General features: G+C 42.4%; 1 protein-coding gene across 1 annotated transcript in view; it reads left to right on the top strand.

The window, feature by feature from the left end:
• The first annotated feature begins 323 nt into the window (after positions 1-323).
• Positions 324-15,571, top strand: part of igsf11 (immunoglobulin superfamily member 11) — a 116,078-nt gene continuing 100,830 nt past the window's right edge. The window contains exon 1 of the mRNA XM_083985850.1: positions 324-787. Coding sequence (XP_083841976.1) covers positions 727-787 — 61 coding nt within the window. The 5' untranslated portion in view covers positions 324-726. The remainder of the gene's footprint in view (positions 788-15,571) is intronic.

The raw sequence follows: 15,571 nt of genomic DNA on the forward strand, positions 1-15,571 counted from the left end.
GGTTTAACCCAGATTGACCCTCTGACCCTCTGACCTGTCACTATTAGCTACATGGTGCTGGTGTAAACAGTATGTACTGTAATCACCACTGTGTCAGCTGACCTCCTTCCTCCTCACTCCTCCTTTTTTCCCCTTTTTCTTTTATTTTGAAAACTGTCCAGCGGAAGTGGTGCTATTACCACTGCTGTGTGTGTGTGTGTGTGACTTTCCTCTCAGGTCCGCTCGGCTCAGCTGCAGCAGAGCAGACCAGAAAGCATGGAGCGCAACAAGACGCGTCGGAGAGAGTCACCGAGCGGACGCCGGGACAAGTGCCAGTCGCAGATCCGTCTTTAAGTCACTTTCTGCAGATTTTTTTTCCTCGTGGAGAGCAAGGTGGATGCTGAGTTTTTTTTTTGTTCTTCCACAACGCGTGCGTAAATTGAGTGGAGAGGAACCAGCGTTGGAGTGACCGGAGGAGAAGACATGCTCTGTGTCTTACTTCTCCCCGCGACTCTGAACATTTCACGTTGTTTGTGGGGAATGTCTCGAGTGTGCGCTGCGTAAAAAAAAGAAGAAAAAACAAAGCCTCCGACGGCTTCCATGTCTCCTTGCAGCAGCTGCAGCAGAAGGAACAGTTACTTTTCTTCAAGTTAACTGTGCGCGGAGCTGTGATTTCTCAGCGGAGGAAGAGGAGGAGGAGGAGGAGAGGGCTGAAACTGAGAGCGACCCACTCAACACTTAGGAACCATGGTGAAGTTTCACAACTCGGACCTATGGATAGCCTGGATGGTCATTTTCTGCATGGAGGGTAAGTTGTAAACTTTGTGTAGCCTATAGTACTTACCCCCCAAACTGCACCATACACCTTGTATACACTCACAGTCTTATAGGAAAACAAAAATGACATTAATAATATTATTATCAATAATAATAGGTTGCATGAGAATAATTCAAAGGGCTTGCAGATTTCACATCACGTGGACAAATCATCATTACAATACATCTGCATCTAGTATTGCAAAAACAGATGTATCAGGAATTAAATTGTGCCACAGCCATTTGATCTCCCTCCCTCCCTCCCTCCTCGCCGTCCTCCTCCTTAATACTGTATGTTTGGATCAGGCTGATAAATCCCCGGCATTTCCACAAAAACTAAAGCACAGATTTAGGATGACTTTTCCCCAGCACTAGTCGCCATGTCATCTCTCTCTTTCCCTCTCTCTCTCTCTCCCACGAAAAGCACTTTTGATTGTGCACGTCTTATCCATAATGCGCTCTGCTGCCGTGCCTCATATCGCTGATTTTTTGTTGTTGTTGTTGCACGTCTTATACAACACGAAGCCTTAAAAAAAATACAGCTTTTTATTTTTGAGATCGTGCAAACTGCCACTGATATACTTAAAAAAAAAAAAAAAAACGTGGCACAGGGAGTGGGAGCGGCTGTGTTTTGAAATAGAAACGGAGCAGACGGTGGAGGGTTGCGCTGGTAATCCGCCCGATTAACGAGAAGCATGGTGACCAGGCAGCACAGGAGAGCAGGCAACCCCAAAGGAAAATCACTATATGTTCCTATAATTCTTCTGTGGGGAATTATATACTGTTTGTGTGGCCCAGATAACAACTTTATTGACCTTATCTCCCCTCCTCATAGGGGTCTTAGCAGTCCCGTTGAGAGTGCATGTAAGTTTACTTAGTTTGATGCACTACTTAATGTTGTGGAGTCTGATTAAAAAATACTGCTTATGAGAATTAAAGCGTGTTTAATTTGTTGAGTAAGATGCTTCCTGCTTAGTTAATTCAACCCTTTAAAAGGTGATAAATGACACTGCAGGAAAGATTAATGGCGCCCATTAACAAATGAGCATCATTAGTAAATGTATTCATGCAAATATGACGTAGGCTAATGAATGGAGATGGTTAAAAATGCATCGAGAGGCTGCACATGGAAAATGAATGAGCTCCCTGAAATAATCTGCAACTTTTCCCTTTCACACTGTGAACAAATCTTAGACGGAGAAGTAGCAGAGCGCGTGCAGGAGAGAAACGCCTGCACACACACACGGTCCCTGTAGAGACTCAACGTCTGGTCACAAGAAAGCATCATTTCCACAGGACCATGCAGGCACATATAACACACACAAACACACAAACACAGACACACACACTGGGCCTGACATGTCAATTTGGACAGAACAATTGTGTGAGATTGAATTTAAACCTGATTGCCCAGGTGTTTCACTCCGCTGCTCACTTGTTTAGCTGTGCACCTCTGCAGCGACTGGACGTTTGGTGTCTTGTCAGCTTCACTCAGAGTTACACACACACACTTATATACCTACACAGCTTGATTTGATTTGCTATGGCCCCACTACTTTGTCTTATAAAATGGTTTGAAATGAGCACAATAGATTGTGGTTATTCCCTCTTTTTTTCCTCCCAGAAGCGGTCACATGTGTCCCGATCGCACTTTGCAATGAGCGATGGTTCGAGTCAACAACTGACTCTACAGTGAGACGAACACAACACGCCTCCTGTAACACACTAACTAATCAAAGCAGAAGCTTTGTTTTCTGGATGATTTTTTTTTTTTTTTTTTACTTCTTTCCTTTCCTCTTGTGTCTTGACAGGGAGCTGCCACTGTTTCTATAAATACATTGTGATGCAGCAAAGTCGGTATTGATTGTGGTTGCTTGTTTTGGCTGTGTGTACTGACCTCCACTTTTTTGCACATCAGACACTGTCACTTGATTGATCTCATCGGTTCATTATGTGAAGACACCGGATTGTTTGGGTTTGTTACACAATCAGACCTCAACCGTACAAGGCCGTAACCATGGAGTCAATACTGGGGGGGACCAAATCTCTCTCTTTCTATATATACTGTGTATATATACCGTACTTTCTGGACTATAAGCTACTACTTTTTTCCCCGCCCCGGTGTCCCAGCTCTCGTCTCTGCACAGAAACGCGCTCCGTAACCCTTAATCTTTTGTTTATGACGGTTAAGACTACACAAACACACACGTCGTAACATCGTATATGTCATGTAACGTTATCCGGTTGCTCCATTTATTGATTTTTCGCCGGCTTCGTTGTAAACAAATGCACATGGGCGATAGGAGCGTAACCAAAACAGTAAAGCGAGCGGACTTGCACAGTTCCCTACTGTCTTTCTGTGTAAATATCTCATGTTACAACATGAAAACCTGAGGCTTATATTCAAGTGCAGCCTATATGTATTTTCTTTTCAAATTTAGCTGGTGCGGCTTATACTCAGGTGCACTCTATAGTCCGGAAAGTACGTAGATTCGCTAACACATGGGATACTTTTTTATTTTTTAATCAGCTAGCTATACAGTATATTGGGGGGGACATTTTGCGGGATGTGTCCCCCCCAATGTATATGGTAATTACAGCCCTGTGTCTTTATATAAAAAAGAAGTGTTTTTTTGGGGGGTTCAAATGAGATGCACATGGTGTGTGTGTGTTTCTGTGGTGGTAAAAAGTTTTGAAAAGCAGAAAACTGAGCAACATCAGCGGGGAAGTTAGTTTCCTAAGTGAGTTGGGCAGGCGTCAGTCACGGCCAAGTTCATGTCAGGGCCCTTCGTACTTGGAGCATTAGTCAGAGGACATGTCACGTCCTCCTTCAGCCGTCAACCCTCCCCAGCTGCACATTAATATTGTATCTCTCCTTCTCCGTTACGGTGAAGTCACAGTGCAGGAAAAAAGTTACGGTGTGTGTGTGTGTGTGTGTGTGCATCACATCTCCGGTGCGTGTGACATGTTTGAGGATAAGTTTCTGAGCTTTAAGAAGAATAAACAGTAGACGACGCTCAGTGCTGATAATCAGATTGGTTCGGCTGATGTCACAGCGAAGCCCCTCGGTGATACAGACACACTCTGACCACCATGCCCCCCCCATTTTAACGATCCACCCAGAACGAGCCTCAAGGGTGTGGTAGTGACCGATCCGTAGGTCTCTAATCAATTCAGTAAATTAAATCTGAGCGGAGGTGGCGGCTCTGAACTTTTCAACTACAGTTGTTTGTTTTGCTTGTTTGCATAATAGTTCCTATATGAACATTTCAAATTTGCATACAGTGAAATTTTTCAGATTTGGCCCCGCAGGCCTCCATCTTCTTCTGTCTGGTGTATTTGAGATGAAGAGTCCGGCGCAGGGACGAGAAGCACTGGAGCGGAACAAAAGAAAGACAACACGGAGTGTTTCTCAAGCTCATTGACATTCAGGGCATTCACGTCTGCATCAAAGCTGAACTTAGACCAGTTCCCTTCTGCACTTTTCTCTGTGAGCTTGTTAACCTTTGAAGCTCTGCTGAAATTAAAGAGCAAGCCCTATTCTGTTTGTTGTTTATAGGAGCTCTTTTGCTACAGTTGCTCCCTTCATTTAAATCAATTGATCATTCTAATATGATTCATACCACACAACAGTGTGAATTTGGTGAAAAGACACGCAGCTATACCAGAGTAGAAAGAGAGCTACATTTGGTGGAAAAGTGAACTTTTTTTTGGGTAGAAATGCCGATACACATCACTTCAACATCTATTTTAAAGAACTATAAGGATGTTTCTGTTGCTTCTTCTAAGCTGCTTTGTTTTATTCAGTTAGGTTTGTTTTGCAGGTGGTTAAAGATGATGAGAGACGAGTGGAAACAGACTGTCAAGAGCTTTGAAAAGTTAAAAAAAAAAGTAAAAGGGGGTAGACAGGGCTGCATCCTTTGTATAACCGCAGGTGAGTTTCTTGATCAAATGCATCTAACTTGGATCACTTCTCCTGCTGTTGCATGATGATGATGATAATAATAATAAGAATGATTACAAAAAAATCCAGCCTGTGTCAGTTTTATCACATAAGTAGTACCCCCCCCCCCCTCCTTCCGCCTGCTGCTAAAAAGGAGCAGCTGGAACAAGAGTGTTGGACAGATGGAACTTTCCACTTCGATTATTTTTCTCACTAAAAATAACCCCTCAAAAAATTAAAAGACCCCTGGGACCGCTTGCAAAGTGCATGTGCGTGCGTATGTCTCTCTGTGTGTGTGTGTGTGTGTGTTTGAGCGACAGAGGCGGCAGAGAACTTCAGACGACAGGGTCCTCAGATGATGGCGGCAGCGGCCATCCTGTGAGTGTGGATGAATAAATGATGGGCTGATATTTGGAGGAGAGAGAGAGAGAGAGAGAGAGAGAGAGAGAGAGAGAGAGAGAGAGAGAGAGAGAGAGAGAGAGAGAGAGAGAGAGAGAGAGAGAGAGAGAGAGAGAGAGAGAGAGAGAGAGAGAGAGAGAGAGAGAGAGAGAGAGAGAGAGAGAGAGAGAGAGAGAGAGAGAGAGAGAGAGAGAGAGAGAGAGAGAGAGAGAGAGAGAGAGAGAGAGAGAGAGAGAGAGAGAGAGAGAGAGAGAGAGAGAGAGAGAGAGAGAGAGGGAGGGAGGGAGGGAGGGAGGGAGGGAGGGAGTGAGAGTTAGAGTGAGCAGCATCCGCCTGGTCCCACGGTCTCTTAAGCACACATTAAACGAGGCCCCAAAGAGTCCACAGGCTGCTCTGCTGCGCGGCGCTCGGCCAAGCATCTGGGGCAAACATCTGATGTGGTCAGTTCACAGAGGTTCGGGGGTTTGGAGGTTTGGGGCTTTGAGAATTTGGGGTTGGTTGTACCTTTAATCAGAGTGGCAAATGAGTGAATCGTGAGCGTGAAGGGAGCAGGGTGAGGCTGCTGATGCAGAAATTGTGTTTGTGTCTTTTTTAAACTGCATTTGGGTTAGATGATTTAAAAAAAAAGAAAAGAAAAAGGTTGTCGGGTGTCACTTAACTGACATGTGAGACTGTGTGCAACTTTTTTTCTTTTAAGGGGAGACACTACAGGTGAATGGTGGTGGGGGGGGGGGATTAACTAACAGATATCACCATGAAACTTCCCAAGTTTATCACTTACATTAAGACAAATGTTTTTTGTATTACAAGTTTTGTCAAATTTAATGTTTAAATATGTGAATGAGGCAATGTCTGATGAAATATGCGCTATTTTGCATACATTTCCAGAACCGAAATCTGAAAAATGGATAAAGCCACTTTCAAAATTATTGTTTTATTTTGTTGACATATTAGAGTCAGAAGTTTTTACAGAGGAGGATTTTGGATATCTCTTTTTATCACTCTGTAAATGAGAAAATAGTGTCACAAGCCCTAAAAATTTGCCCTGTTTTTAGGAACAAAATGTTGTATAAATCAGGCTTTGAATGATATATCAACAATCCCCTCTGTAAAAACCTTCAGAATATAGACAAAAATCTAACTGGAAGGTTTGGTGTCTGTAAGTGCTGCTGAAGTGGAGATTTCCAGCTCAGAGTCTGAGGAAAAACTCATTTTGAGAAAACGGCCTTTAAAGACTTGTACTGTAGAATTCCATAGATTGTTATTATCAATCATTATCAATCGTACTTTTACGATACAGAGGAAACAACACTTTTTGGAGCCTACACAATTGTTCAGGAGAGAGAGAGCTTTACAATGATACCTTACATGACCTGGGTCAGACAACAGGCACAGCACAGTATGTCACAGTAGCTGCTAACTTTTGGTGAATTTAGGAGAAATCTACCAACGATAGAAGACAAAATGAAGTAAAATAAAAACCTTAATGTGGATTTTCTACCATTTCTTTCGACTTTTCTGAAAGAATACAGTACACGTTCAGGAAGAAAAATAGCCCAAAATCTCAAAATTGACCAGTGCATGAAAAAACAGTGTTTTAGTGTCTTGACACTTAAAGCAGATATCGGTGGAATGTTTTTGTTAATATAAGTCCTAAATAGTCCTATTTTCCGTCAGCAATCACTTACATGAAGTATTTCAGCCTAAACACGAGTCTCTCCGTCACTCTGCTCTGCTGTAACCCGAGGAGAAAATTTGTCTTGTGGGATACAAGTGTTATCCAATGAGGAGAGAGAACGGCATGAAGGGCTGTGTGTGCAGCCAAGGGATGCGCGTGAATGTGGTGACGTAGCACGAGGACCAATTGATGCCTGACAAGGGCGGGGGCTGCTAACTCATGGTGCGTTCAAAGAAACTCGTACTTTGTGTTTTTCCTTCCTGTGAAGTCATACCAGTTCGATCTGGTACGAGTTCACGGGTCGGAAGTTACGAGTGGCCGTTATAGGGAACTTTCACAGACAACAGGATGGTAAAAACACGAGCTACGGGTTACCTGGAACGCTACCAAGTCGTAGTTGTGACTTGAAGCTGTAACTTACGGTTTCAAAAGCCTGCCTTGAACGCAGCATTAGCCGAAACGGCCGTGAAGCTGATATCTGCTTTAAATAAGAAATGCAAGACGTTTTCATCAGTGAAAGGCTACGGTATGAGTGGTAACCGGTTTTATCCGAGTTCCTGCTGGGGGGCCACATGCAGGATCACTCACATGAGAACTTCTCTGTGGGTCAGGACTGAAATTGCACCGTTATGAAAGCAGATGTAAGTTAAGAACCTGCAAAAGGAAGAATCACGCTTTCTAGCTCAAGGACGGAGAATGAACCATAACTGTGTGTGTGTGTGTGTGTGTGTGTGTGTGTGTGTGTGTGTGTGTGTGTGTGTGTGTGTGTGTGTGTGTGTGTGTGTGTGTGTGTGTGTGTGTGTGTGTGTGTGTGTGTGTGTGTGTGTGTGTGTGTGTGTGTGTGGTAACAGCTGGAGAGGGGGAGATATAGTTCAAAAAGGCCCCCAAAAAAACCACCACCACCTCTAGATGAGAAAAAAGTAGGTGAATCTACATGCGTTAAGTGTGTAACACTACAGTATAACCTCCTGTGACAGGTCGTAACATTCGGATGAGACTATCTTTTAGCTTGGCTTTCATTTCAAATGTGTGTGTGTGAGTGCGCGTGTGTGTGAAGAGCCCTGGGCTTATACATATTTAAGGCGGATGTCTTCCTCGTGTCGTGGCACCCTGAAGATTCCTCTCCTTCAAATGAACAGTTTTGCTTTGCTGGCTCTTGAGGCTTGACAGGACCTTCGCTGACAGGACTCACACATCAACTCATATCCGTAACCCCGGAGATATTGGGTTCATGCAGATGCAGCATTAAGGTGGACGTTTAATAGAGTTTTGAAAAGTTTCAGATTAAAAAAAAACAAACAGCTTTTACACACTTTTTTTTTTGTTTCAGTTTGCTGTTAAACCACATGGGTACGGTGTCCCTGAGAGCTCAACACACTGCAGCTTGAGAAAACACATGCAAAGACACAAACATGCGGCAAACGCATAAAATATCTTCATTACTTTGACAACACAGGCAGATAAAAGTGCTAGAAATTCAGTCCTACAGCACAGTGGGAGTGTTTATATCGGACACAAGCAAGATGCTGACTTTGCTACCAGAAGTAAAGTAATAATTTATTATTATTCAGTGTTTTTTACTTCAAAAAATGTCACAACTGGACAAGTCCCAGCCACATCACTACAAAAACTCAAAATCTTACCAAGAATATTTGTCTTATTTCTAGTCAAAATGTCATTTCTAGTCAAAACAAATCAAATTACACTCAAAATAAGACTCGTCACATAAAGAATTTGCTTGTTTTTAGACACTTTTTAATTCTTTCAAGTAGGGCTGGACGATTAATCGAATTTTGATCGTGATTACGATTTTGGCTTCTCACGATCATAAAAACACTGTAATCGAAGAAAAACGATTATTCTTTTGTCTATTGGTGTTTTATTCTGAAAAACACACATGCGCGCTTCCGCCCCCGCGCCTGCACTGCACTCCTCTCTCAGTTAATGCTGTGGACGAGTCCACTCATGTGTTGACAGCGGCGTTAAAAAATCAGCGCCAGTGAAGAGAGAGCAGCGGCCACCGCTCAGGACGAATGAACGGGAAATAATCATTTAAAACACTCGCTCGTCTCCTCAAAGCGGCCGCACAACAACAACCCTCCTCCTCCTCCTCCTCCCCCGGCCCGTAGGCTACATGTGCATATGTTTACAAAGCCGGCAAGGAAGCAATCTGTAGAGCGGCGGATAACGTTATACGATGTTACGACGTGTATTTGTGTAGTTTAATCTGTCATAAACAAGAGATCACTTATGGGGCGCGTAAAAAAAAAAAAAAAAAGTTATGGGGTGCGTTTGTGACGAGAGCTGGGACAGCGCAGCGGGGCGGAGGCTCTGATCTGAAGCAGAAGAGCCTCCCTTCTCCCTCTTACGTAATAAAGTTAAACCATGACAATTACTCCAAATCTGTTTATTCAAGGTAAAAATGTAGAAAAGTTAAGCTAAACATCCTGTATAGTTTCTGCTGCTGGATCATAAAACTTAAAAAAAAAAGTTTTAAATACATTTTGAATAAATATTTAAAATTATAAACTTAAAAACCATAAACACACATTGACACTGTTTATTTAAGGTAATAATGTACTATAAATCCTGCATAGCCCCCCCAATAATCGTGTATAATCGTGATTTCAATATTGACCAAAATAATCGTGATTATGATTTTTGCCATAATCGTCCAGCCCTACTTTCAAGCCTATTTTCACTTGAAATGAGTAGAAAAATTTGATAGTGGAGCAAGTTTTTCTTTCTTATTACAGATTTTTCTACTTATTTCAAGTGAAAATTTGTTTGAAACAAGTGAAAATGATCCAAAAACAAGTTAATTTTTATGCAGTGAGTCTTATTTTAAGTGGAAAGAGATCTATATTTATAAATAATATATTTTGATAAGAAATACGACAAATATTCTTGGAAAGATTTAGAGTTTTTGCAGTGATCTTGGTGAGTGAAGTGGCTGTGTGAGTTCATAAGACTTCATCTGCGTCCCCCTGGAAACACTGCTGTGGTTATTGTTAAGGGACTGAATGTGTTTCCTCAGGCTGCAGGCAGTATGTTGGGCTCTCGGGGCCACCGTACACGGTCAACGTGAGCAGGCCTTTTCCTCGCTGCCAGTGAATGTTCCCGAAGCTGAGCATGAACAAAGAGACTAAAACAAGTCTCCTCAGTCATGAGTGAGTCAGCACTCTGGTCACAAACTGGGCTCCTCCACGCGACACGCTCTCACAGAATCCTTATTGTTTCACTTCAGATGCGTCAGTATCACATTAAACTGACAAAATTAAATCTGTTTTCAAGTGCTAATTGGTGGAACGGAAATCATATTCAGCCTAAAATCATCAAAGTCCTACATTTTGCATCTGCATAAAGGCCTTGGTTCATTTATCCTCTTGACACTGTACAAATAGATCCATTTTCTCTATCTTTAGGGCATCGGATCAAACTTTTATGTTTGTAACAATCCATATTAATTGACTTATATTTTACCAAAGCTCCGCACACACCATTCACTTGTATGTGTGATATATTGAGGCTCTCAGTCAGTGTCTGCCAAAGGGTTGTTAAGTTGATCTCTGGTATTACCAAGAATAGTTGCTGTGTTTATCATTGTAAGCCTTTATGAGCTCAGATCAATGGCGAAGGAAATGCTCCTGTGCACACACTATTCCCACTAGTGTGTGCTAACGGGGAATGTCTTTGTGTGTGTGTGTGTGTGTGTGTGTGTGTGGGTGTGTTTGCTTGGGCCCTTTGTTATTCCCCTGGCAAATAAATTACAGTGGATCCCAGAGGATCAAGGTTTCCCCCGCACCGTAATGACCTCATCAGTTTTATCCACCAATCGCCAATGTCCAGGTTTCCAGACAGTCCGATTGTCTCTTGGGTTCATTAAGCAGATTCGAGCTCTGCAGCGATCCAACCATTAAGATGAAAGAAAGCTTCACGTCAGCCGGCTCGCCTGTTCATTCTTCTTTGCTGGGTGAATTCGAGAAAAATCTCTTGATTCGGTATCACCTTTAGGAACTTAGTTGAAAAATGTGGGGGGGAGGGTTGTTAACAATGATTAACAAAAAAAATGTGTGGATGAAATACAGCATTTTATCAAAGTATACCCCTGGACTTTATTAATAAAATACTGCTGCTGCCTAAAATAAAAGAAGGTTTCACAACTAATGAGTTTCATAATTCATTTGTCGTCACATGGAAAAATCAGTATGGGAGGGTGTCAATGAATGCGGTGAGAGAGGCTGCTGGACTGAAGCAGCCTTCTGGAGGTGCGCTCCGGTCCAAGAGCCGGTTATCGAGAATCACTGATCCATGCAGGGGTGCAGATCCGGTGTCGGGATTGGGGGGGATTGGGCCCGTATGCAGCTCATACCATGCCACCATAAATCACAACTTTGTAGAGGATCGCCATATCATTCAAAAAGTACTGCACAGAGAATCATGCTTATATCACATGTCATAGAACCAATGATTTTGGTTGGATTTTTATAATTTTTTTCACTGGAATGAGTATATTGTTTGCTGAAAATGATGGCACATTGACTGATGTCATAACCTGGACCCATAGTTGATTGCCAATGAAGTAAAGATGAAAATATTGGGAAAAAATGAGAAAACGCCTAATTTTTTTTCCCATAAAATTGATACAAAATCATGTAGAAATATGTTTTTAAGAGTTATTTTTTCAGTGGATGTTGTCACCACATGTGTATCTGAAAGGCATTCATTGACAGCCTACCCAGGCTACTGAGGATTTGAAGAAAAAAAAGAGAAATTTTACAATTTCTTGTCGAAAAATAAAGGGTGCATACAGTGAAATGGCCACAATTTTTTTTTTGCGATATTTGCAGCAGAGCAGACCCTTCAATTATTGTTCCTTGGTGTCAAAGTTAACAGAAAAAACACAAATAAAAAGTACAACAGACCATGTCAGGTTCAACCCATTTTTGAGCCTGTGGCTCCCCGACTATTACCTTTCTTGTTTATTTGTCCTAAACAGCCAACAGCGCGTATCACTGCTAACTTAACTGTCGTATTAGTAAATCATAATTTTAAGGGTCTTGGGCATGTAATGTTTAAATAATCACATTCTTATCTTTAGCCTCCCCCTTCCCGGATCCCCAATTCTTCTCCCCATCTTCCTTTTCTCCCAGTGTATGGGACTACTTTATACATGGTTAATTTATATGGATGAATATCAAAATATGAAGCCCTAAGATTGAGGGGGTCGTTTTTTTTTTTTAAAGCCTGCTGATTTCATCGGCATCTGTGTAAGAAACTCGTTCATTTGCATCGTAGTGGAGGAGACCAGAGATGGAATATGGAGTCAGAAATACATTTGTCAAACATTATTTGTTCCACCATTTCAATCATTTATTTTTAGATGTGAATCTAAAATGTGAAAAATGTGAAATCTGAAAATACATTTGATCAATTTTTAATAATTTAGGGTATTTTTATTGGGGGGGGGGGACAATTCATGTTTTCCCTCCCGGGATCAACACCCATGGATCCACGCCCAATAATCACGCATAAGCTCATATAAAAAAAAAACACATGACGGCAGCTCACGAGCCATTAGAAATAAAAGACGCCCTGCAGACGTCCTCATCCATCATGTCTCAGGCTTTTACTGACCAGGGTGGGGCTGCGCTCATACATTTAAGATTACACATGACAAGGCGGTTATGAAATCCTTTCATCATTCTTTGCAGAATTTTAAATGGTAGTGATTTGTTTATCAATTTTTAAAGACACTCCCTCCCTCCCTCCCTCCCCCCACCAAACTCTGAAGCCTGGCTGTGTGTATGTCATCAAAGATCCAAAATAAAACAGCGGTAAAGTGAATTTATTGAATAGATGGAAGAATTTAGGTCACAAATGGCTCTTTTTGGGAGGCAAATTAAGCAATAAGAGGGAGTAAATGAAGTAATCCCAGTGTACAAATTGCTAAATTAAGGGAATGAATCTTATCGTTGGTTGAGACAGAACTGAAGTCATGCTCACATCAGCATCATTGGCTTACTGGTGCATCATCATCATCATGTTCACACATTTATACACACAGGTTTTTTTTTGTGACTGTCAGCTCTTGCTATCACTTTGTTACTTCTGTGATAAAAAAACACTTAATCCTGCTGCGACATCTTTCTCCACCTCAGCCTCCTCCTCGTGTCACTGAACCTCTGCTTGAGCTCCATTCATGTATATTTACAGTACTACTTTTCTATCTGATGCCGCCGTTTCCTCAAGAGTCTGGGATTTGCTCTTTCAGCACAATACTTGTTTGCTGCTCAGATTTTTTGTGACCTCCCAGAAAAGCAAAAAAAAACTTCTTTGTATATGTTTTTTTTTTTTGAATGGTCATTTCAGAGCAAAAACTCCTGGGAATGACTCTCAAGGCTTCAGAGCGCAAATTAATAATCCAAGTGAATTATTTATCAAACTTTTACACCGTGGCACCCACCAGACTCGGGTCAGGAGGTTGTATTACATTACTCAGTTGGGCAGATTTCACAGCTCTGTAATATTAAAAAAAAAAAGTAACAAAACCGCGCCAGAAGCAGGCAGTCTAATCCCAGTCTGCAGACAGCTACATGAAGTGTTGCACTAGGCCTGGAGGAAGGATGCAGACTTAGCTGTGGGTGGTTTGAGGTCAGAGTTCCCCGACACCAGCGAGTCCTGAAGCAGAGAGACTATATATAGGTATGTTGGGCTGCATGCTCCCTGGAGTACTGTGGCCTTGCATCACTACAGTAATTTGAAATTGATTGTTAATTGATCCACGCGACGACTAAATGACCTTACAGCACTCGATGATGAACCCGGTGTCTCTGAGCTCGCTTATGGTGTCACACTGCAGGGAGATAATGCAGATCCTGTGACCTGTTTGGAGTTGCATGGTGGTCCATTGGGTTTTTCTTGACCGCATAATTGCGCCGGCTCTAAAAATACTCTGCGGATAATTTCATATTCTAGAGGAATGTCATTTTGCATATTGCTCACTGTTACACATGATGGGTTGTGTTAGGTGCTTGGCTCTGAGCTCCTTCACAAATGACTCTTCTACTTTTCTAAAAGCGATGGAGAACTATATCCACTGTCTTTATCATGCTTTCATCCTGTGTCATGCTCGTTTTTTTTAAAGGTACATTGTGTAACTTCTCCTGTTATCTATTCACGAAAATCAATTATTTGGTTCAAAAGTCTGTTTTTCATTAATCAGTAATCCCCCCATCAACAAACTGAAGTGTTCCTTTCAGCTCTGAATGAGCCGTTCATATCATTCATATCTCCATGGAGCGGGTAAGCTCGGTGCTGGCTGCCATGTGGTGTCGCCATGTTTTTACGTTCAGTGGCAGCGTGACGGTAGGAAACCACGGAAACTCAGCGGAGACACCGGAGCTGTCGGCTCAGGTCGAGGTGGCGTCTGTGAAAAGTCACCGCGGTAACGCAGTGAGGAGGAATGGAGCGTTACACTGATGCTGCATTCACCTGCAGTCGGGCAGACGGCCGTCGGTAACAAACCAGATGTCATTTTAGTCACAGAAGTCCAGAGAAAGACGGTAAAACGTGGGTCAGGTAAACAATACGACATCGCCATGACAACATATTGTCGTGTGTATTGTTTTGCCTCGTGCTGACGGACCACTTGTTTACATAGAGGCTTGTTTATGCTGTTACGTGCAGCGGCTGTCGTCCGTCTGCCGTCTGCCCAATTTCACGTGAATGCAGCATGAAAAATACGAGTGAGTTGCTTACGATATACAACCGCAACGCTAGATGGGAGTAATTCCTACACAATGTACCTTTATTAAAGTATATTTTTTTTGGCTTTTCATGCTTTTATTTGATAGGACAGTTGAGAGAGACAGGAAATGGGAGGCAGAGAGAGGAGAATGACGTGCAGGATAGGGCCGCTCGACGCTGTATTCTTCTTTTGGGATGAATTAATTCTACTACTTTTGGAAACAATGAGGTCCGATTGAGCGGATGAACTGAACTTGAAACCCTTCTGCCTGTCGTCATCACACCAGCACGTTCCACTGCTAATGGAGTCAAAATGCAGAATATGGCAGAGAATGGAGGGGAACAAAGTGGAAAAGGGGACAGATTCTCCTGCATTAAATATGCCCAGGGCTTTTCACAGCCATAGGTAATTCATAAACTGGCTGGTGGGGTAAAAAAAAACAAAAAAACTACTGTTTTATTTGTGCTTTCGCTCCTTTTTCTATAGTTGAACGTCTCTCAGTTGCTCTCAAAACCATATTAACTTTATAATTGAAGCACAATTTTGGGTGGCACAGATGGACTAAAGCGAAATTGAAATCTACTTTTGGCTATCGGCGTTGTAACGCTGATGTGAGGGGAAACACTAGCAGAAGCAACGTGAAAGAACACATTCTGCACCATGAGGAAAGTTATACGTGCACCAGTGACTTGTAATTGTTGATGTACACTATGTGTGTGTGTGTGTGTGTGTGTGTGGCTAAGCCCACAAAGCCTCTGGCTGTTAAACACACTTGTATAAAGCGCCACAGTGTCATTGTGTGCTTAGTAAGGACACCAAAATGAGATGTCCCTGCAGGAGTGGAAGGCGAGCTCCGGGTGTGACACACTTAGGCTCTCAGTAAATGTGTGTTAACTGCCTCAATTGCTCCCTGTAGGAATGCTTGTGCAGCAGCTCTCCATAGTTTCATTATTAGCCCCTCTTTTGTACTGCACCCCGGAGCTTAACTCTCACCAGTATTATTCTT

Source organism: Trachurus trachurus (assembly GCF_905171665.1).
Source record: "Trachurus trachurus genome assembly, chromosome: 13".
NCBI lineage: Eukaryota > Metazoa > Chordata > Actinopteri > Carangiformes > Carangidae > Trachurus > Trachurus trachurus.